The 22710-nt window shown below is 41.9% G+C and overlaps 1 protein-coding gene across 1 annotated transcript in view; it reads right to left on the minus strand.

Annotated features, from left to right (window-relative positions):
* Positions 1–22710, minus strand: part of HSD17B4 (hydroxysteroid 17-beta dehydrogenase 4) — a 155279-nt gene that overhangs the window by 20710 nt on the left and 111859 nt on the right. Inside the window, exons 16-18 of the mRNA XM_075601069.1 lie at positions 5859–5928; positions 3631–3737; positions 2942–3028 (exon numbers count right to left, since the gene is read on the minus strand). Coding sequence (XP_075457184.1) covers positions 2942–3028; positions 3631–3737; positions 5859–5928 — 264 coding nt within the window. The remainder of the gene's footprint in view (positions 1–2941; positions 3029–3630; positions 3738–5858; positions 5929–22710) is intronic.

Genomic DNA, 22710 nt, shown 5'->3' on the forward strand with positions numbered 1-22710 from the left:
CTATTAAAAGGGTAGAGGTGGCAATCGGTTGCAGTGACTGCATAAAAGGAACAGTTTGCTGTCTCCCTGAGCCTCGGTCTCAGCACATAGCGGATCGGGTAGACAGAATGTTGGGAGTGGCTGGGACTGACCCAGCGGTCTTGGTACATGTTGGCACCAATGACAAAGTTAGAGGAAAATGGAGGGTCCTAAAAATTGATTGCAGAGAGCTAGGTCGAAAGCTTAAAGCGAGGACCTCCAAGGTAATATTTTCTGAAATACTACCATTGCCATGTGCTACCCCAGGGAAACAGTTGGAGATTAGGAAAGTTAATGTATGGCTAAGAAAGTGGTGTATGTAAGATGGGTTTGGGGTTTTTAGAGCATTGGGAGTCTTTTTCTGAGAGGTGCTATCTTTATGGTAGCGATGGATTGCACCTCAATGAAGAGGGATCTTCTGTGTTGGTGGTGGGGGGAAGGGGAGAGAATGTTAAAAAAGTTGGAGGAGATTTTAAACAAAGAAATAGTCGCAGGGACAAGAGACAGATAATGAATTAGACAGAATAGATGGGAAAAGGGAAATAGCTAGAGGTCATGGAGGGAGAATGGAGGCAAGTGGGAGTTTGGCAAACAAGGAGACACCCATATTAAATACAGATAATACTAGTAAACTTCAAAAGACTAAATCCAAGTGGAGAAGAAAGGCAGGAACAGATGAAATAACAATAGCACAGACTGGAAAAAAACTTAAATACATGCTTACTAATGCAAGAAGACTGCAAGATAAAATGGGGGATTTTTAATTAATAGCTGCAATGGAGCAATATGACATTATAGGCATTTCTGAAACATGATGGGATGAAATGCATGACTAGGCAATTCATTTAGAGGGCTATTCCCTTTGTCGAGCAGATACAGTATATGATGTGGTGGAGTATGTTTATATGTTAAACCGGATTTAAAACCTATTATAATGGGAGATTATGAAGGGAATAACGAAAATGTAGAGACCTTGTGGATGTAAATTAGCAGTGGAGGTAAAAGTAAAAAGAAAATGTTTGTTGGGAGATGCTATATACCAACAAATATCTGTGAGATACTGGTGTAGCTAGATATGTACGGGCCCCCAGGCAAAAAAAGTATTCCGTAGATTCAAGAGAAAAATTTGCCTAGATTTAAATTGTAGGATCTCTTCCTCTCGTCCTCATCATCCCTCCTCCAGCTCTCTCCCTCCTCCTCCATGCCTACCTGTGGGACAGGGTGGTGGTAGACGCAGGCAGGGGGAGATGATGGTACGCGACAGTAGCGGGCCACCAAAGTTAAGCAGGGGAGCAGCCGGCAGAGGAGTTAGGAGTTGCACGGAGGCAGAGCTGCACGGCCGGGGAGGAGCGTGCTGTAGCAGCATAGACACCAGAAGTAAGAAAGACTTCTGGGTTGGACCACTGGGGCGTACTCCTCCCCAGCTGTCGTGCTCTGCCTCCGTGCAACTCCTAACTCCTCTGTCGGCTGCTCCTCTGCTTCACTCTGGCAGCCCACCGCTTCCGCGTACCAGCTTTCTCTCCACCCCCCTCCCTTCCACCATCCCCGCCTGCCTCTACCTGGGGGAGAAGAGAGAGCAAGATGGTCAACGGGGCCACCGACAGGCAGGGAGTGCGGGCCTCCGGGCTTTGCCCAAAGCTATAGTTACACCCCTGTTGGAACCCGTTTTTTAAGTGGTTTATTAATGACCTTGAGGTTGTCATAGAGAGTAAAGTCTCCATCTTTACTGATGACTAAATTGTGTAAAGTGATAAAATCAGAACAGGATGTAATTTCTCTCCAGAATGACTTGGTTAGGTTGGAAACTTGGGCAGGTAAATGGCAGATAAGGTTTAATACAGGTAAATATAAGGTTATGCATTTGGGAAACAAGAATAAACAGGCAACATCCAAATGAAATGGGGAAAAAATTAGGGGAAAGCATTGGTCTGTAGCTGCTTGGGCATGTATCTAAAGTTTATTAACTTGGCGTGGTGTCTTTTTAGGGGATGATGGGATGAGATTCAGAACTCTGGTCTGGAGCTCAGGGAGCACACATCTGCCTTGATTGACAGCTGTCCATGCCCCCATCTAATGGTTTATTTGAAGGCAATCATCAAAATGTCATATGTCGGTTTTCTTTCACAGATCATTTTTTTTCTTACCCATACCAATTTGGAAAAGGATTAATCATCCTACTGTATGTTTAATATCGCTTAGATTCCTATTTTCATTTACTGCCCATGGACATTTGAAAAGGCAACACACAGTAATGTGCAAACCGTATCCACAGTGCAAAGCAGGTAACGCTGGTACTCATTCAAAACTTGTTTTACATCAAGGGTGAGAGTTACAGTAACAACTCTATACAGTACGTACTCAGATTTGAAGACAAAAGCATTATCGAAACAAAATCTCACTACTTCAAATGCAGATCATGGGAGAAATTAAAAATGCAAGTGTGACCTTAAACATTAAGGGAAATTGCAACTCTATGAGCCTTTAAACCAAATGTAAGCAGATATGTCTTGAGAGCAAAGGCAAACCAAAGAAAGGTCAGAATCATTGCAGGCAGACTGCAGATGAAAAACATTATAAATATTATCTTCTACATTAAGTACTAGGATGAAAAACAGGGCTACTTTTGAAAGAAATAAGAAAGTGACACTGCACAGAAAATAAGAGTTAGTTGAAATATTTGTGTGAGATAAAGTCCCTTTTAATTCTGCACTTGGGAGAAATGGGCAAACAAAACATTTATTAAACCTGAAATGTTCAGCAACAATAGAATACAGTAAACTGATGAACATTTCCAAAGAATCCCCCTCCAGAAAAAAAAAAGGAAATATTGGAAGTCCTGCAATTGGAAAGAGTTGTGTGGGGGGTTATTCTGTCAAAACCCAAACACATGAAACCAAGCATTCGTTGAACTTCTAGCTCTGACCTTGGTCTGGAGGTAAATTCGGTTGCCTTCCTTCCACATTTCCGTTTGCAGTGTTTGTCCAGGCAGGACTGGTTTTGCGAAGCGCACCTTGGAACAAAAGGAGCCAGGTAAAAATGTTGTTACATTGCATTGTTGTGTACAAATGATTTCTATTCATTGAAAACTTATCAGTGCTGGCATTGGGAGCTAGACGTAACATGAGCGTAACAGGTGCGCCGACGAGTATTCTAACACTTGCCTTAAACTTGCCTTGGAAAATCTGGGGCTATCACCAACAAGATCCGGGTACATGCTGCAACATTTCAGTGACATTTCTGAAGAGACTAATGGCCCATCGGATTAACACAGCAGGGGTCCCTGACAGTCCCATTCAGTTTGAATGGGACTACCAGGGACCCCCGCTGTTAATCCAATGGGCAATTAAGAAATGTCACTGAAATGTTGCAGCATGTACCCAGCATGTACCTGGGTCTTGTTGGTGATTGACCCAGATTTGTTTTAGAATACTCGTCCGCCCTACAGTACTTTAAATAAAATGGTCTTGTAACGTTGCAACAGAGGAGCCAAATTCCACAAGAGTATAAACATAATAATTGTCTCCTTGTTTACCTTTTTTAGAGCACGTGTAATTTACATTACATTATACCTTAATAAACCCATCAAATCTTAAGAAGAAAAATACCTCTTACCTTTATTGCCTTAAACTTAGTCACATCGTTATTTGCAAAGTGCTTCAAAACATGCCGTGCAGAAAATCCAAATGTACACAGTCCATGTAAAATAGGTCTTTCAAATCCTGGAAAGAAGAAACATTATAAGATATCCGAGTTCTTTCAAGACTCTGGTTGTTTGCTACTTTAAACATGTTTGTATCTGTAACGATGCCAAGATTAATTATGTGCCCAGCATATCCTTGAAAATGAGAGGCGAGATTCAATGTAGTTTCTTTCCTGGTAAAATATTTGATAAATACACAGAGAGTCCCTGCCCCGAGGAGCTTACAGTCTAATTGGTAGGTAGGGAGAACGTACAGAGACAGTAGGAGGGAGTTCTGGTAAGTGTGTCTGCAGGGGGCCAAGCTTTATGTATCACGTGTTCAGAATATTCACAGAGCTATTCATATGCTTCTTTAAGCAAGTGTATCTTAAGGTGGGTCTTAAAGGTGGATAGAGAGGGTGCTAGTCGGGTACTGAGAGGAAGGGCATTCCAGAGGTGTTGGACAGTCAGTGAAAAGGGTTTAAGGCGGGAGAGGGCTTTAGATACAAAGGGGGTAGAAAGAAAACATCCTTGAGAAGAACGCAAGAGTCTGGATGGTGCATAACAAGAAATTAGGGCTGAGAGGAGGGGCAGAAGAGTATAAAGCTTTAAAAGCGAGGAGAAGAATGGAGTGTGAGATGCGGGATTTGATCGGAAGCCAGGAGAGGGATTTCATGAGGGGAGATGCTGAGACAGATCTAGAAAAGAGTAGTGTGACTCTGGCAGCAGCGTTTAGGATAGATTGTAGGGGAGACAGGTGAGAGGCAGGAAGGCCGGACAGCAGGAGGTTACAGTAATCAAGATGGGAGAGAATGAGGGCCTGAGTCAGAGTTTTAGCAGTCGAGCAACAGAGGAAAGGGCGTATCTTTGTTATATTGCAGAGGAAAAAGAAACAGGCTTTAGAAATGTTTTAAATGTGAGAGAGGAGTCGAGTGTGACCCCTAGGCAGCGTGCTTGGGCTACTGGGTGAATGATCGTAGTTCCAACAGTAATGTGGAAGGAGGTAGCAGGGCCAGGTTTGGGAGGAAGTATGAGGAGCTCTGTTTTAGCCATGTTGAGTTTAAGGCGGCGGAGGGCCATCCAGGATGATATAGCAGAGAGACATTCAGAAACTTTGGTTTATACAGCAGGTGTAAGGTCGGGTGTTGAAAAGTATATTTGTGTGTCGTTAGCATAAAGGTGATAATTAAACCCAAAAGATGTTATCAGGTCACCTGGAGAGAGTGTGTACAGAGAAAAAAGAAGAGGTCCCAGGACAGAGCCCTGGGGAACCCCCACAGAGAGATCAATAGAGGAGGAGCAGGTGTTAGCAGAAGAGACACTGAAAATACGATGGGAGAGGTAGGATGAGATCCAGGATAGAGCTTTGTTCCGAATACCAAGAGTATAGAGAATATGAAGGAGAAGAGGGTGGTCCACGGTGTCAAATGCTGCAGAGAGGTCGAGTAATATGAGCAGAGTGTAATGACCTCTGTCTTTGGCAGCATGGAGGTCGTCAGTTATTTTAGTGAGGGCTGTTTCCGGGGAGTGAGCAGTGCGGAAGCCAGATTGTAGAGGGTCTAAGAGAGAATAGGTGTTGAGAAAATGGGGCAAGCGAGAGAATACAAGACGTTCAAGGAGTTTAGAGGCAAACGGCAGGAGGAAGACAGGTCGAAAGTTAGACAGGTCAATGTGCTAATCGATTTGTGGACTACCCTCTGTAAGCTATTACACTTACAGATATTGCACGCACAAAACCTTAACAGAAGTCTGAATTCAAACCTCCGCAATATACTGTACCACTCCACTGAATGAGCACGCTGGATGCACAGACACAGGGAGACAGACGAGCTATGGCAGACCTGTAGGACGCTGAGATTACGGCAACTTTACTATTCTCCCCTGGTTTTTCCACTGATATTCTTCTTGTTTACATTCATTTTGCAAATGTGTTTAAATGGCACTGCAACACTTACAACAAAAAAAACTAATTTAAAAAACATTATTTCTGTGTCAGTGTAGCATTTGTTCCCAATCAGAAATTGCATTTTCTCTTTATACTTCAATGTGAGGTAACAAAGTAAGTCTGACATGAAAATGATGACCGTGCTAAATGACAAAGATCAAGAATATGATCCACACATTCATTTTTTTGTCAAAATAGATCTCATTAATGGCTAACCTCCAAGTGCAGCAAAACTTGGGTCAATGTGCAGAGGATTCCAGTCTCCACTGAGACGGTACAGAGCAGCCTGTGGGATGAATGAAAACAAACAAAGTATTAGGTCCGATCAAATGGCTAATTAAACACAATTATTTACTTTTAATTAAAAAAGGAATATGCACTGCTAAAAGGGCACCGAAACTAGTAATGAAACATCAACACATTCTTTTAATGTCCTAGAACTATCTGAAGCCGTGGTATTGTGCCGTTAGGGTATTCATTATACAATACATGCTAGCTTGTAGTTCAAAGAGGTGGTAGGTAATTAAATACCATTTCTAATGAACTGCATGGACATTTTTTCTTATAAAACATTGGGAAACATTGGGAAAAGGGATGGATTCTACCTTTATAAGCAAGCATCATGGTTTCCCAACCTTTTCCTGGTCTCTGTAAAGACCCATCTTACTGTAGATTCTCTTAAATCATGTCTCACTTTTACCTTTAATCTAATCTTACTGGTCTTGACAACGTATTCGCTCTATAACTTTTGTAACATTGGTTAATGTCTTATTAGTTTCTCTCTATTGCTGGTTATTTAAGTAATGTGGCTAATAAGCAAAATTTCTAGAGTAAGAAGTTACCAACTACAATTTTCTTGAGATATTAGTATGCACTTTTTGGGACTTCTGGAAAACCTACTGCCATCAGGAAAACTTTACTTTGTGAATCGCTGTCCATGCCTCTACTGTTGCAAAAGCAGGTGACATGTAGCTCTGTAATGTACTGCAAAGACATCTGTAGATACTAATGGAATAATTCAATGAACTCTGAAGCGGCTAATCGTGGTTTCGACCGATCGCGCCTTCGGAGTATATTGAATTACCACCTAAGTGAAGAGACCAAAGTGATGGTTAAAAAATAAAACGCTGTCTAAGAAAAGTATCTCTTGATATATCATTGGTGAGCAAGAGTCGTCTATTGGGGCTTCATCTGCAGCTCCCAACCACTGGCTGCCCCAGCAGCTTGCTATCACAGCCTAGTTCATAGATATTGTTGTGGTGGGTGGGATCTTTTCCCTGCTCTCTAGGCTGCTTAATGACAGTACGATTATGTAGTAAATACTGGGCCTCTCCTCTTCTGTGCTAATCACTAAGAAGAGGAGCAGGACAGTATTCACTAGCACGTCGGAATTAAGCAGTCTACCGGAGGGGGCAGTGAAAAGCTGCATGCATATAATGTTCAGCCATTTCGAGGGCTCAAAAGAAGTAAATCTTGTTGCCTCCCACTGGTGTATATAGACATTTCATACAAAAAAAATCCCAACCGGTTTTATTGTGTTTACTTCACTCCACGTCAGATTAATAACTGAATTGAACTGCTTCAAGTACAGTTTAAAATATATTCTGAATAGCCGTTATGTTAGTAAAGGAAAAGAAAATCAAATGGCAGGGAGTGAGGATAAACAATCACCCAATGGTTGGATTAAATATAAATACCAAGTGTTACATGTAATAGAAAATACACTAAAATGTGCCTGCTGCTGGAAAATTAAACAAACAAACAAAAAAAGCTTACAATTTAAATTATGCATTGGGAAGCATACAACCTCACCATAATTGTATTTCGTATGTCAGTGCATTGCAAAGCAGCACTAAAGGGGTTTGTTGCCAGGCAAAAGCCGATGTAAAACTATTTCTGTGTAGGCTTGTGGTGCTCAAGGAGCAGTATGCCATGCCATTATTGATTTTCAGGCAATGATTACATGTCCCTTACTTTATTGTGCACAAGCCAATGAACATGCTTAGTTCTAGTCTTACATCAGTTACTCTGCACGACTGCATTCATGTTCAGTAGAAAGAAAGAGGCAATGCCTCTCAACTCACGCTTACTCTGACAAATCCCACTGACATTGTAAATGCATTCAATGATTACTTTGCGGGTGTGCTACTAACTTATTAGCGAAGCACAACCCAAACCACAAACATGAACCTCATTCTGAGAGTAACCTAATAGCCCCACCCTCTCCCAACACTGCTCACAATTTTCAATTTGTCCCAGTATCTGAAGAGGAGATTACACAAGCGCTTCTCAAATTAAAACTAAGCAGCCAATGTGGACCTGACTTACTACAATCTAAGTTCCTAAGATAATGGCCCCAGCCATTGCCAAATCAATGGCTTTCAAAGTCAACTCTATTCTGTCTGCAGGCCACATCCCTAAGGCCTAAAAAACTGCCAGAGTTGTCCCAAACTTCAAAATTGGGGACAAAAACACTGTTTCAAACTACAGTCCAATCTCCAATACTATCCAAAGTCATGGAAAAATGTGTTTGCTCCCAACTAAGCGATTACTATACCAAGACAAGTTTCCCTAGCCAATTTCGCCCGAAACACTCCACAGTAACTACCGTGCTAAAAGTTTGCAATGAAATCCAGTGTGGAATGGAACTGGGACAACTCACTGGTGCAATATTCCTTGATTTTGCAAAGGCTTTTGATACTGTTGATCATGTTATCTTGCTTAACAAACTCCAGTGCTCTGGAATAGGAAAGCATGCTTTAAACTGTTTTCATTCCAACTCTCTGGATATCACCTGTGGTGTCTTGCAAGACTCTGTTCTGGGGCCCCTACTCTTCTCAGTGTTCATCAATGATCTTCCTGCAGCTTGTAAGGGAGCTTCAATACACATGTATGCAGATGACACAATCTTATATGCACACAGCCCTAGCCTCTCCGACCTTGAACACATACTTCAATCTGACTTTTTGAGACTTGAAAATTGGATTTCCCAAAACAAACTGTTTCTCAACACTGACAAGACTGTGTTTATGGTATTTGGGACCAAGGCTACATTTTTAAAGCTTCCAATGACTGATCTCCAGATCAGAACCAACGCTAATACCACCCTAACTCCTGTTACTAGTTTTAAATACTTGGGCATAGTGTTTGACTCCCATTTAACATTTGAGATGCACATTGATAGCCTGACATCCAAAACCTATGCCAAACTAGGTGTACTTTACAGGAACAAATCCTCCCTAAGTCTGCTGGTCAGATAGCGTATCGCACAGCAGATGCTAATGCCAATTATCGACAATGGGGACATAGTATATGGCACGGCACCTCAAACCCACCTTAGCAAACTTGATACCCTTTTCAATTCAATATGCCGTTTTCTTCTCCAATGCAACTACAGCACACATCACTGCGAAATGCTCAAAGAGCTAGATTGGTCATCACTTGAGTCTAGGCGCAAAGTTTATTTCAACTGTCTTGCCTTCAAATACTTTCTGGGCAAGCTACCCGTCTATCTGAACAAGCTCCTCACCCCTACCACATGTAGCACTTATTGTCATGGGCGACCAGGACATTACACCTTTATAACCAGGATCATTTCACTGAGCAAAACCAAAGAGTAGCACAAATTATGATTTATTTCGCGGAAACAGACATACACACAATGGGTTACAAATAGCAGGAAGAAAACACACTTACTTGGACCTGGGATACAAAACTAGACTCTCCTAAGCGCAGGGAATCCTCACCCTGATCACAGTTACAAAACAGGACAGAAAATATCCAGGCAGCTTTCTGCTGAAGCCCATTTTCTTTCTTGCTGCAGACTGAAACTGGACACTTAGCATCTGATAATCTTAGATCACTTACTTAGAACTCACTTAAAACTTGGAACACAACTTGGGACACTCTCTGGGCTGGCTACTAACTTTTTTATATCCTTTCCAAAGCCAGTCCCGAAGCATTACCAACAACCCGCAGTGTGGGAACTTTACTGCTAGCCACTCAGCTGTTTGCCAGTCTTGTGAAGCCGGGCACCTGGAGCTTCAGCAGGGCACAGGGGATGTGTGAAACCCGCCATCTTGCCTACTTGCTATGCAGAACCCCCCGCAGGGCTTGGTGCCTCCACGTCTAGGGAGGGGACTGCTGGCCGGACCGGCCTGTATTCATCCCAGGACGTGGGTACTTCACTCAGCCATCCTGTCCAGATGGCGTTCACACATCTGGCCACAAGTGTGACTCAGTGTGCGGGCCTAGGGCAGACTTAATGGCACCACACTCTGGTAGCCCATAAGCCCCCCTCAGAGTCCAAACAGTGAAAAACCCAGCTTAGGTTTCAATGTACCAGCATACTATATTTTAAAAGCTATCAGTTTAATAAAATATACTTTATACATTTTCTTATTAAAATGTCCTAAGTCTTTTGGTGTGAGGGATAGAGTGAAAATGTGAACTGTTTCATGCCCACAAGCCATATCCCTTATACTCTGCAAACTTAGATATCTTTTAATTTTAATAAAAGCCTCAGTCATGACTGGAGCAACCCCTGAACCCCTATACCAGGGTTAGGGTGGTCTGGGCATGAACTGGGCATCACCCCTTATACTAGGGACCCCTGGTATGGTGCAGGGATACATTAACCCCTTATTCCCCACTTACCTTGCGGGACGGTGCGGTAGCAGGAATCCTAGTGGTGAGTCGCAAGAACGTTTTTCCAGGGTAGGGGTTTGACCAGAGCAGAGTGCTTCAATGTATCCGAGAATCTTACCTGATTCCCGGGTACATCTTTGGGGTATCCTGTAACTCAGGAACCCTACTACATAGGCACAATCTGCAAAGACTCTCTCCGTCAAACCCACTCTGAAACTCATAGCCTAGCAATCTCCTGGTCCCAGCACCCCATGAAAGGTAAAAAAAACACTAAGATTCTTTATTGTTGCATCATTTTACACACAGTCACAGTAATGCATATACAACAGTCAGGTCCAAGAGATGACACTCTAGAACCCCAAAACACGGATCAGGGGCAACCAAGTGGGCTTAACCTTTACTAGTGAGCCTGGTTACCCCTTCACCGTCACACTTGCCATCTGAGATCCGACTCCAAAAGACTGTTCATGGTCCCAAGGCTCAGCAAAGTATCCGGCCGCTCCTCCTTCACTTACCGTGCACCTCACAACTGGAACAGTCTACCGGAGACTCTCACAGCCGCCACCAGTCTAAGTTCCTTCAAAACTAAGGCTGTCTCACATTTAAATCTGGTCTGTAACTGTTACATATGCCTATAATATATATTATCTGTAACTGTGCATGCAATGTCTTGTATATAATGTATACCCTGTTCACTTATGTAACTATGTACTTGTAACCATGTATTATTTGTCATCATAACTCTGTGCCCAGGACATACTTGAAAAAGAGAGGTAACTCTCAATGTATTCTTCCTGGAAAAACATTTGATAAATAAATAATATACAGTTAGAGGTTACAACCATGAGTTGGCCTGGTAAAACATGTTATAAATAAATAAATAATTGCTAGCATACAGGTAATATACAACGTTTTGAAACACATTGCAGATTTATTCTCTATTATTATTTTTTTCAAGTACACCAAGTTCTGCTAAAGGTATTCACAACATAAACATGTGCATATTTCCCCCCAAGAAATCGTACTTTACTATTAATTATTAGATAGTACAATCATTCTATCCTATAACAAAACAAAAAAAACAGCTTCCACACACTGCTCAAAAATAGAAATACATGAATGTACAATTTCCAAAACAAAATAAAGAAATGGTAAGAATTACTCCAGGAAACATGCAAATGAAAAAAGGCAGAAACAAAAACCACACACGTTTTACCTTACAGAAATGTTAAATGTAGTGCTACATCTAGATTTTACAGCAATTAGGACACTCATTGTAATAATGCTATATTCCTAGTTCTATGGTCCCATTCAGTTCACAAAACATGAAAGTGCCACTAACTAACATGACAGAAACGTCACTCAGTCTGTAGTGCAGTGCACAGACAGAATGCGGTTTAAATATTTAAATGATTTAGACACAATCTGTTGCTCATTTTTTGTCCATGACAGGAAGAGGGGATCCTCTGGTGAATCCAGGTGGACGGCTCAGTTTCCAAGATACTTGCCAGTGTGTCCACCGGACAAGAATAATTCTCCAGTGGACACAATATGGCCCCCGGTTCAGTTTCTGTCTGGCAGTCAATAATAAAAAAAAAGCAGTCCTTGCTATTCCCTTACTCCCTGGTGGAGTAAGCGGTATAGTCTCCCATCCACTCCCCTAGGGGAGGGAATACAGATTGGCAGAACCCTGCACAATTGTTTTGGGTAGACCCGCCTCTCTCAAGGAGGTAGAGGCACTCAATAAATTTAGCAGCGCAGCTCCTTAAGTACAAGGGAAGTAGGTACTAGGTCTGAGTCCCTAATTGGACACACACAGGCCTAGCCACACCGCCTCCCCTGTCAATCAAGAAGCTACTGTGAGTGGGGAAAACCCATGATAACTCCTGGCAGGCCTACTCTTGCCAGGACATTCGGCCAGGGAGGGCAGACTAGTAGCTAAGGAAACCAGTATGGCTACATAAGCAACCCAAACCCTCTCTAACAGCGCGTCTGAAATCAGATGTATTGTAAATTCTTCTGTATTAGGTAAAATTTTGAAATGACCTGAAAATTGCAGGGAACCCTTTAGGGATACCTGGGGAACCCAAGGAGACCTAAGAACTCCTGTTGAAAAACACTGACATTACCCATAAAAACATCCACCTGCATTGTGCATGCAGAGCATTACATATACACACTGGCTTTCCCCCAAATTGTCAAGCAGGCAAACCATGGGGCGGGGGGCGGGGGGAATAAGCAGTTACTTTTAGAAACTTTACACATTCCCACCTACTTTCCTGTAGCTGTAGAAAGCACATGGCTCGAACACTTGCTCAAACCACAGAAAACTCGTTTTTAAGCTAATGAACGATCATACGGTAAATAAAAAAGACATTGAATGTCAGTGAAGTCATTTCGGTTTTCATGCTAATAGTATTTCAACATTTACATGTTCATACTTTATTAAGTTTGTTCAGTTACAGCTCCATAATGGTGGGACTTTTTAGAAACTCGTGCTGCTTGGAAATAGTCTGAACACTCAGAAAAATACATTTATACCCAATATAGATTTTGTTTTTCATTGTTCTTTTTATTGATTTTCTAACATTGCTGGTAAACATGACAGATTTCAACACATCTTTACAATTTTCCATGTTTAAATTATACTTAAAAAAAAAAAAATTATATCTATCTATCCATCTATATATAGCAACTGTAAATATTACTGTATGTTCATTTGCATGTCTTAGACAGGTCTGCAACCCTGTCTTTCCCCATTGTCACCCAGCATACAGCGCTTCCATTGCAGCAAGGGATTCTGGGAAATGACATGCAAATGAGCACTCAGTGCCACCTTTTGTCTCAAGCTCGTATTACACAAGCCAATCCTCAAGCTGTTTTAAACACAGCTTTTAGACAGAAGCTGGGATGAGCTGCGAAGCCATTAAACCCACTCACAGACATGTTTCAACCTTGATGGGTATCATCAGTGTGAGGTTGGTCTTAATGGCAAAGCAGGTTTGAGACTAGACTAGGTAATCACCACTACTATTAAGGTTATGGTGGGTAAAAAAAGTGACAAAAACCCTCCACAGATTGGCTTGTGTAATACGAACTTGAGACAAAAGGTGGCACTGAGTGCTCATTTGCATGTCATTTCCCAGAATCCCTTGCTGCAGTGAAAGCGCTGTATGCTGGGTGACAATGGGGAAAGACAGGGTTGCAGACCTGTCTAAGACATGCAAATGAACATACAGTAATATTTACAGTTGCTTTATGCTTTACTGTGGAGGGTTTTTGTCACTTTTTTTTACCCACCATAACCTTAATAGTAGTGGTATAGGTATATAAAAAGGTATAAATCAGATGCTCAAAAAACTCAAAAATACACAATTTATAAAATTAAATAATTAACTCACAATGTACACAGAAAAATAACTTTAGTCAGACACATACAGTATTACAGACGTTAGGTTTGGATATACTGTTTTCCCGTCTTGATATCCATTTAACCTGGTTCTTTTCTCCCTCTGTCTACCTCATCTATGACCTTTTGCAATTTGCCACAAGAGACTCCAGGGTTGTGTGTGCGAAAGCCGGATATACTGTATTTGGTCTTTTCCACTCTGTGGGCCAATATAGATTTTGACCATGAGAAATACCTCAAACGAGGGTCATGCCATTCATGAAAAGTCATGATGACAATTAAAGCAGAATGAGAGTCTTTTGGGACACATTGTAAAAATCACATTATTGAATGTAAAAATACTTCAAGCAAGCAGTAATTGTATTTATTTTTTTCACCTCAATCTGGAAAGGCAGAATGCAACTTAAAGCAGCATTCACCCCCCTCTCCCCTTCCCCCGCCTTATTTTTATACATATAATTCTACATTATTACCTAAGCTGGCAATCGTTTGGTGCTCCTATTATAAATCTGTAAAAATCCTGATTGTGTGCCTACCATAACGGCTGCCTTTCAGTTTCAGTCAATCCTTCAGTCAGTGTAACTCCGCACCAACAATGTAAACCTGATATTCCTAAAGTGACATATCTATTGTTACAGTTTACAGCTCAAACTGCTGGGAACATTGGCAACAAATTATCCTTAACAGGAAATGATTGCAAAGATCTTGCTCTGCTTGGGAGGTGGGTTAAAACTTTCTATAGAAATCGAAGGATGCTTTAAAACTCATTAAAAATGGCCTTAAGTGGTGTGGAAGAGAGGGAGAAAAGGGTCACCATTATCTAATACAACAGTACTGATTAAAAAAATAAATAAAAATAAGATTTCACATGTTTTTCTGCTTTGTTTCCTCCATCCTCAGACACCTGCCTCAATACTTTAAGAGCGCGAGGCAGGAGAGAGCAGGTCATGTTTAACACACAGTGACCTTAAACAAACAGACTTAAACATCGTTGCCCGATTTTTTGAGTGCGTCTGTTAACTTTCCCTGTGTGTGCGATTATATTTTTTCTGTATAGCTGCTTTTCTTTTGATACATTAAAGAAGAAACTTGGCGAGACCAAAAGGAAAATGTAAGTCTATAATTTTCTTTGATTTACCATTTGTGTCCTGATCCAGTATGTTTTTCTAAATGTACTTTTGCCAGATTAAAAATAAATAAATAAAAAGTGACCAAGCTTTTACTATCTAACTCACCATGGATTGTTTTGGGGATAAGGAACAGCAGTATTAGTAACAGATTTCTGTTTAACTGCTTAGCTGTGAAAATGTAATTCCAGTACTTAAGGATGTTTAAAGGCTTCATTTGCCATGATACATGTCAGATAAATCAAGCTTTAGTAAAATCAGGCGATCGCATAAGCACACGTGTTGCATAAACATACATTCAAACCGATGTAGCCTTTCCCGAGTGCATTTTTTTTACATTTAATTCAAATAAACAAACAAAGCTTGTGGCGACTGGCAAGAAGTATATAGAAACTGACATGATTCTCTGGCCCCTGAGCCTTACTGTACAAACCTCGTCTAGAACATGAAGGTGCTGACAGGAAAAAAAAATGTATATAAATTAACTTTCTATGCAGGTGAAAAAGAATCATCTCTGTCACATCAGCCCACAAGGTTCATGAATATTTTAGTTAGCAAAGTGGCTGTGGCATGGTAACAGAAAGCATCCATTTTTAATATGCACCATGCATTTATTTTCTCAGCCCAGCGGTATAAGTACAGTAATAAAATAAAACAAAAAGTGAAGAAAGTGCAAAATAAACCACCAATATAAGTATTAGTAAAACATACAATTTTTAGCAAAATACTACATCACATTAGTTACTCTAAGACAGGCCTGCACTCACTGTGCGGCCCACGGCGGCTTTCTGCTCTCCCCCTCCCTCCCGAGTCTGCTATCCTGCGCCTCCCGCCCCACCGCGAGCCCGCTGTCACCCTCCCCCGCGAGCCCGCTGTCAACCTCCCCCGCGAGCCCGCTGTCACCCTCCCCCGCGAGCCCGCTGTCACTCGCTCTCCCCCACGCAGGGTAGCAGCGCGCTCTAGCATTGAGGCACTTCCTGCCTGCTGCTTGCTAGAGCGTGCAGTCCTGCCTGCTCTGCCGCCGCCGCCTCCTCCACCGCAAACCAAGGTAAGGTAGGGAAGTGCAGGGGGGGGGGGGCGCGATTTGAAGTGCGGGGAGGGGGGTGATTGGAGGTGCAGGGGGGGGGGTATTGGAGGTGGCAGGGGGGGTCATTGGAGGTGCAGGGGGGAGAAGGATGTGAGGTGCAGGGGGGTGGGATGTGTGTGGTGTGCAGGGGGGTATTATGTGTTTGATGTCGAGGGGGAGTATTATGTGTGTGGGTGAGGGGGAGAAATGGGGGTACGAGAGATAGATAGGGAGTATCGCAAAGGTTGATAGTGAGGGGTTCTGGGGGAGATATGAGGATGATGATGAAGGGTGCTGGGGGAGATATATGAGGATGATGATGATGAGAGGTGCTGGAGGAGAGATGATGATGATGATTTTACCTGTGCGGCCCAAATTTTTTTTCCTTGGAGCAGTTCGGCCCTTCTCACTTTACTGGTTGTGCAGGCCTGCTCTAAGATATCCGTATTAGGTGCTGCCATAAGGTCTCCCAACCCCAAACATTTGAATAGAAAAGAATGTCTTAATACAAAAAATACTCAGGCACACAAAAAACGGAAAAAAGAAAGGAGGGGAAAAAAAAAATAATAATATATATTTTTAAAATTGTAAGTATTGCACTCCCACGAGGAATCTGTTTATAGGACGCACATCTCCAATAGTATGGATGTCTGATCACCTCCCATGCAATACGCACTCCAGTGGATGCTTTGCTGGTACTTTCCCCCAAGTCACAATGCATTGTGGCTACATTGTTGTTTGGTATAGAATTATTTATATTTCAGTAATGAATGTAAGTTGTTAGCGTTAGGCTATATAAGGGACAGTATTACACAAGCCTAAATCACCCATGAAGAAGCCAACGGGTGAAACGCGTAGGATGTAGGAGTGTGCATCAGACAGAGCAACATCGGCGAGTGAGGAAGCCTTCAATTCGGGTCTCTCAGGCGTCCACCTGGGTCCCTGACAACATCACTGTGAGGACAGAGACTGCGGGAGACAGGCAGAGGTTGGTGTCTTGGTGTGTGCTTCTCACAACTTGCCTTCTGCTCAAAGCTCGAATTTATTGTATTTAATGTGAATGTATTACTTTTTAAACTAAGAAATTAAAAAAAAAGATCTACATTTCTCCCCAGAGGTGTTTTCTGTATTGTGACCTGGGGGAAAGCAGAACCAAAGCATCAACTGCAAAGTGCCTATTCTTCCAGGGGGAGGTGATCAAACATCCATACTGTAGGAGATGTGCTTCCTTAAAGAGATTCCTGTGCGAGTGCCATACAGATATAACAAGACTTGTTGTCCTCAGCATTGCAAATGATCAAGCAAAAGTCCACGGTGCTGGGAACAGTGTCTGCCATGATGTACTGCGGAGGGTCCATGCTTCTGAATGGGACCCCCGCAGCATTAACCCTTCCATACCGTAAGCTTTGCTACATCTGTACTTACCATTTAAAAAAAAAAAAAAAAAAATCAATGAGACCATTTTTTTTTGTACCTTTTCCCCTCCCCTTTCTTTCTCCCTTTTTGTGCGCCTAGGTATTTTTGTAATGGGCACAGTAATACCACAAACCTCAAAAGTCTTGCAGTGGTTTGCAGAAGTATTCCCAATCTCCCCCGCACATTTTTCAAATATTGTTGGCACCGGAGAGCACTCAAAGACGCTTTCAAATGACACTTCCCATGTAGAATCTACAAAAACTAATCTAAAGTGATAAAGTTAGAAAATGCATATAGAATATAAAGAAGATTTACAAAGAAACAGATTAATCTCAGTTACATAAGTATTCAACCACTTTTCTACTGCAGCCCTATATCCGCTCAGGTGCAAATTAATTATTTGAAAGGTCACACAATTAGTGAAATGGATTAAGCCTGTATATAATCAAAGTGGTTTAATTTGTAGATCATTTCCCTCAGGTACATAAAGACTTTCCAGCTGTAACTTACATAGTGATCCAACAAAGCAACCATGAAGACCAAGGAGCTTTCTCAATAAGTCAGGGATAAAGTGGTAGAGAGGCACAGAGTAGGAGAAGGGTACACAAACATTTCAAAGGCGCTGATTATACCTCTCAGCACAGTGAAGTTCATCATTTAAAAGTGGAGGATGCATCACACTACACAGATCAGGTCGTCCTCACAAAGTGAGCAGGTGGCCAAGCTGGAAACTGGTACGTGATGTCATTCTGAAGCCAACAATAACTTAAAAGATCTCTCAAGTTCTGTGATGGGAGTCAGCAGTGTTCCCACATCAACAATAAGGCAGCAGTCCCTGCAGAATGCTGGCCTATATGGACGGGTGGCAAGAAAGAAGCCATTACTCAAAAAGACTCATCTTAAAACACGTATGAAGTTTGCGAAAAAGCATATAGATGATACTGCAGACGTGGAGAAAGGTTTTGTGGTCAGACGAGACCAATACTGCACATCGCCCGGTGTACACCATTTCAACTGTCATGTTATGGGGATGCTTCTCTTCAGTAGGGACTGGGATGCTAGTCAGGATAGAGCAGAGAATGAATGGTTCAAAGTACAATAGAATCCTTGTGGAAAATCTTTTTACGTAAGCCAAAACTTAAACTGGGGAGGAAGATCACATTTCCGCAGGAAAATGACCCAAAGCACAAAACCAAAGACACACTGGAGTGGTTGAACAAGCAGATTAATGTTCTTGATTGACTCTGTCAAAGTCCTGACTCGAATACAAACGAACATTTATGGCGAAACTTGAAGATTGCAATCCATTGACTATTCCCCAACAAACTTATCAAAACTGGATCAATTTTCGCATGAAGAATGGGCAAAAATGTCACCATCCTACTGTGCAAAGCTAATAGAAACCTATCCAAAAAGACACATAGCAGTAATTGCTGCAAAAGGTGCTTCTACCAAGTACTGACTTAAGGGGCTGAAAACTTATCCAACCAGTAAATTTCATTTTGTACATTTCCTTTGCTGACATTTAACCTCCTCATATAACCGTATTAAGTTTTGAGCCACTACAGCATTGTAGCTTAGAATAAAAAAAGTTTATTTGAAAAACTATGCATACATTATTGGTAAAGGGGTGAATAATTCTGCAAACTACTGTACAGAATGTACCTTTTCTTGTCTAAAGAATCAACACTCTGGAAGTTATACAAACATACTGTCCTGACCATGCTGGAGTAAGGCGATCATTTTGGGGTAGTACAGAATGTTGCATTGCAAAAATGTGCACTGGAACCATGATCGTTCTAACACAAGAACGTCACATGCTACTGCTGCGGCCCCTCCTATCCTCCTACTTACCCGTAAAAATGTGGGGATGTTTTCAATTTGTCTCGGGCTTTTCCGCGCGTCGGCCGCATCATCAGACAAGCGCTAATGGCGCTTAACATTAAAAACGCCAGTGGCGCCGGAAAAAGCCAAAAAAACGCCGCATCTGCCCGCGTTTTTAAAAATCCCGCGGTGGCGGCCGCAGGAGATTAAAGGCGGCCGCCACTGTATATACCTGCAATGTCATTCTGAATTCCTTCTGCTGAGAATTTAAGGATGTGACCATGTGTTTTTGGAATTAGAGTCCGAAAGAATTAGGAGTATAATGACAATGACATTTTTTATTATCAACTATTGCATCTACTGTGCCGCCATCGCGTGCTCTTATAGTAAGCGCGATGGCTTGGTCACGATCGCTGGAAGTCATTTCAATTTGATTTTTCCAGGGACTGCAGCGTGACATCAGCGTCGCCACGTCGCTGTTGCCGGCACTATAAGCGCGGCCTAAGCCTTATCTCTGTCAGTCTATCATCTTTGCTTTCATAATATATTGAACCGTCCTGCGTGTCGGCATGTTTTCTGATTTGTGTATATAAGCAGTACCCTTTACCCTTGGAATTTTTTATTCTGTAATACCCTCTCCTTCCCTATTTTGTTTTCTGTACTCCCTTGAACATGCTAAAAACTAATACACATTTGAGGTTTAAAAAAAAAAAAAAAAAAACAGTTCTAGGCTTTAAAGCTGCAGACAAGCAATAACATAAATCAGTTCTGTACTATGACAAAATACATTTTTTTTTAAAGAACTAAATGACATTTTTAATGTATTATTATATAACAAGCATATTTTGTTTCTACAGCAACCATTCACAAAGTCACATCCCCTTCCTCTTCTGAAACAGGCTCTGACACACCCCTTTTTGAGCCCTGCACTCTCTCTAGCAGTGCACCAATTGTATCTAGTGACTGCCTGGTCACATGACCTTCCCCAAAGAACTTTTCGTCTTTGGTCCTCTTTTGCTGTACTCACAGCCATTTACTGAACCCCGATCCGAATCTTTGCTGATCGATCACAGGAGAATGGATCGATTGATAAGTAATTAGCTTAATTGCCATTGTGTGGATTGTATTTATGCACATATTAAAGGGGGGGGGGGGGATAAAATAAAATAAACGTCAGCTTGGACTGCTGCTTTAAGCATGTTCCCCTTTACTGGGCCAAAATATAATGCAATTTGTGTTGCCTTTTCATGTCCAAGTCTATTGAGACTTTATTTAAATAAACTGACAAGTGTGCATATATGTTAATATAGGAGAAGGAACTACGGGGTCAATCTCTGGGAGGCCGCAGCCAAGGGCTCGATCTGCCCAAGTCATTAAGTAAGGAGAATGCCAATAAATTAGTCCAATGGTACCTAACTCAGGTTTGACTACATGCCATTAAAAGTGCCCACTCCTATGGGCGCTTCAGAGGATGTGGCCAAAACGGGTCTCCCTCCCACATATGATTGTTTTGTCAACTGCTTGTACCTTTCTTGAGGCAAGTATTCTTCTTTATACATTCTCTACTGGGTACCTCTCTGAATCCCAACAATTGGGTCGCTCTGTTGGACAGGCCTCTGGCCTGATCTCCCTAAATATTCCTCTAGATTGAGTTCTCATATTCTCTCGGCTACCAGATGCTGTACAGCGACCATCTGGGAAAAAAAACATACATTTTGCGGAGCCAAATATCATGAAACGCAGGATTTGGCATATGTTAGTTATGGAAAGAATTTCGGCATTCCTCAGAGAGGCATGCTATACGTTTGCCTTAATATGGGACCCTTGGTTTGCCTCTGAGGGCCGGCACGGTTTGTGGGTGGACATAGCACTAATTTAGGGTAGAAAAAAGTGGGGAATGAAACACACTGAGTCCGATGCTACAAAGCCACATATAGGTAAATTGCAACACCTACAGCCAATGTACAGTCCACAAGGGAAGGGATCTCACTGCAAGTATAATATAAAGATGAATGATAAAGCAGGGTAGCGTATAATAGATTCCTATCGGGACGGGGGCTATAATGCAGAGTGAGTAATAGAGATGCGAGATGACACGTCCGCAGGCACGCCACTCGTAGGCTCACATAAATATACAAACTGCTGCCCTTACCCGACCGGTGTCCTCGCTACCCGTCTAGCCGGTCCGTGCTCACGGTAAATGGTGAAGACGCTGTCTGCTGTGCTAATGGAAGGCTGTAACTCGCCTGTATTCCAGCATGCCAAGCGCTACGGCGCGTTCCGGAATTCAAACAGATGGCGCCGCCGCTTGCGCTGGAAAATGGATATGTATCCCCCTTGCTATAATCCCTGCGTGCTCCATCCGATATAGATATAGATATAGGTTAGAACAAAGTGGTAGATGGTCACTGATCCCTTGAACTGCACCAAGCTTTAGAGAATAAAATCAGCTTTATTGAAACAAAATGCTGAACATCACAAACAGGAACATTCTGACGCGTTTCATCCCGACATGCTTGTGTGTCAGGGTTTTTACTCTTTGATGAAGTCCCATGTCGGGATGAAACGCGTCACAGTGTTCCTGTTTGTGATGTTCAGCATTTTGTTTCAATAAAGCTGATTTTATTCTCTAAAGCTTGGTGCAGTTCAAGGGAGCAGTGACCATCTACCACTTTGTTCTAACCTAATTTAGGGTATGTTTAGGTATGAGCAGAGTGGTGACTGGAATGCCTTTTGTGCAAGCTTTGCCCTAAATACCGCTTTCTTATGGTGGAGCTGCAGGCAGACACCGTAATGTCCTTCCCCCTCCCCCCACCCCCCGTCTCCCCCCCACTTATCGGCTTTGCTTTCTTTCTGTTCATTATGCTACATGGTTGTATTGTTTGACTAAATCCCCATTTTCCGGTTTTCCTTTTCTGTACCCCGCAAAATGCCAATAAATACAACAGTTATAAAAAATAAATTGTAAACAGAAAAATTATTTCTAGTGGTACTTTCAGACCTTTACATTTTTCCAGGAAATGCTTTATAACTCAACCCCAGCCAAAAGAATATTTTTTAGAGCAGTCTTTCCTTAATAATTTGTAGGCTCTCTCAACTAAATATGAAATACTACTACAAATATAATGTTAGAACAGCTACAGTATAATATGGACAAGTACAATCACATATTGTAACTGTCATATATTAAACAGATGTGATGCTTTATTTATTTTACTGTTGGGTGGGAAGAGCAATACAATGCACAATACTATATACTGTATTTCCTTAATATACTGAAAATGCTGTACATTTAAAGAATCGCACAACCTGTTTTCAAAATTAATCTTACAGAGCTTTCCTACTCAGCAGGAAGCACTTCAAGTCGTCAACAAGAATCCATAGAACAGCAAGAAACAGCACGTTGACACATATCCTAAATAGAGTCATTTTCGCAACTTCCATAAACTACAAGGACTTACTGACCAAGCTGCGGCCTTGAGAAGGGGAATAATTTGTAGCTCCTATAGCTCGCTTACATAGCAAGGTAATGATTGGGAGGGAAGAGAAATAAATGTTGTATTGTAATGGTGGTATTAT

This window comes from Ascaphus truei, chromosome 1, assembly GCF_040206685.1.
Source record: "Ascaphus truei isolate aAscTru1 chromosome 1, aAscTru1.hap1, whole genome shotgun sequence".
NCBI classification, from domain to species: Eukaryota; Metazoa; Chordata; class Amphibia; order Anura; family Ascaphidae; genus Ascaphus; species Ascaphus truei.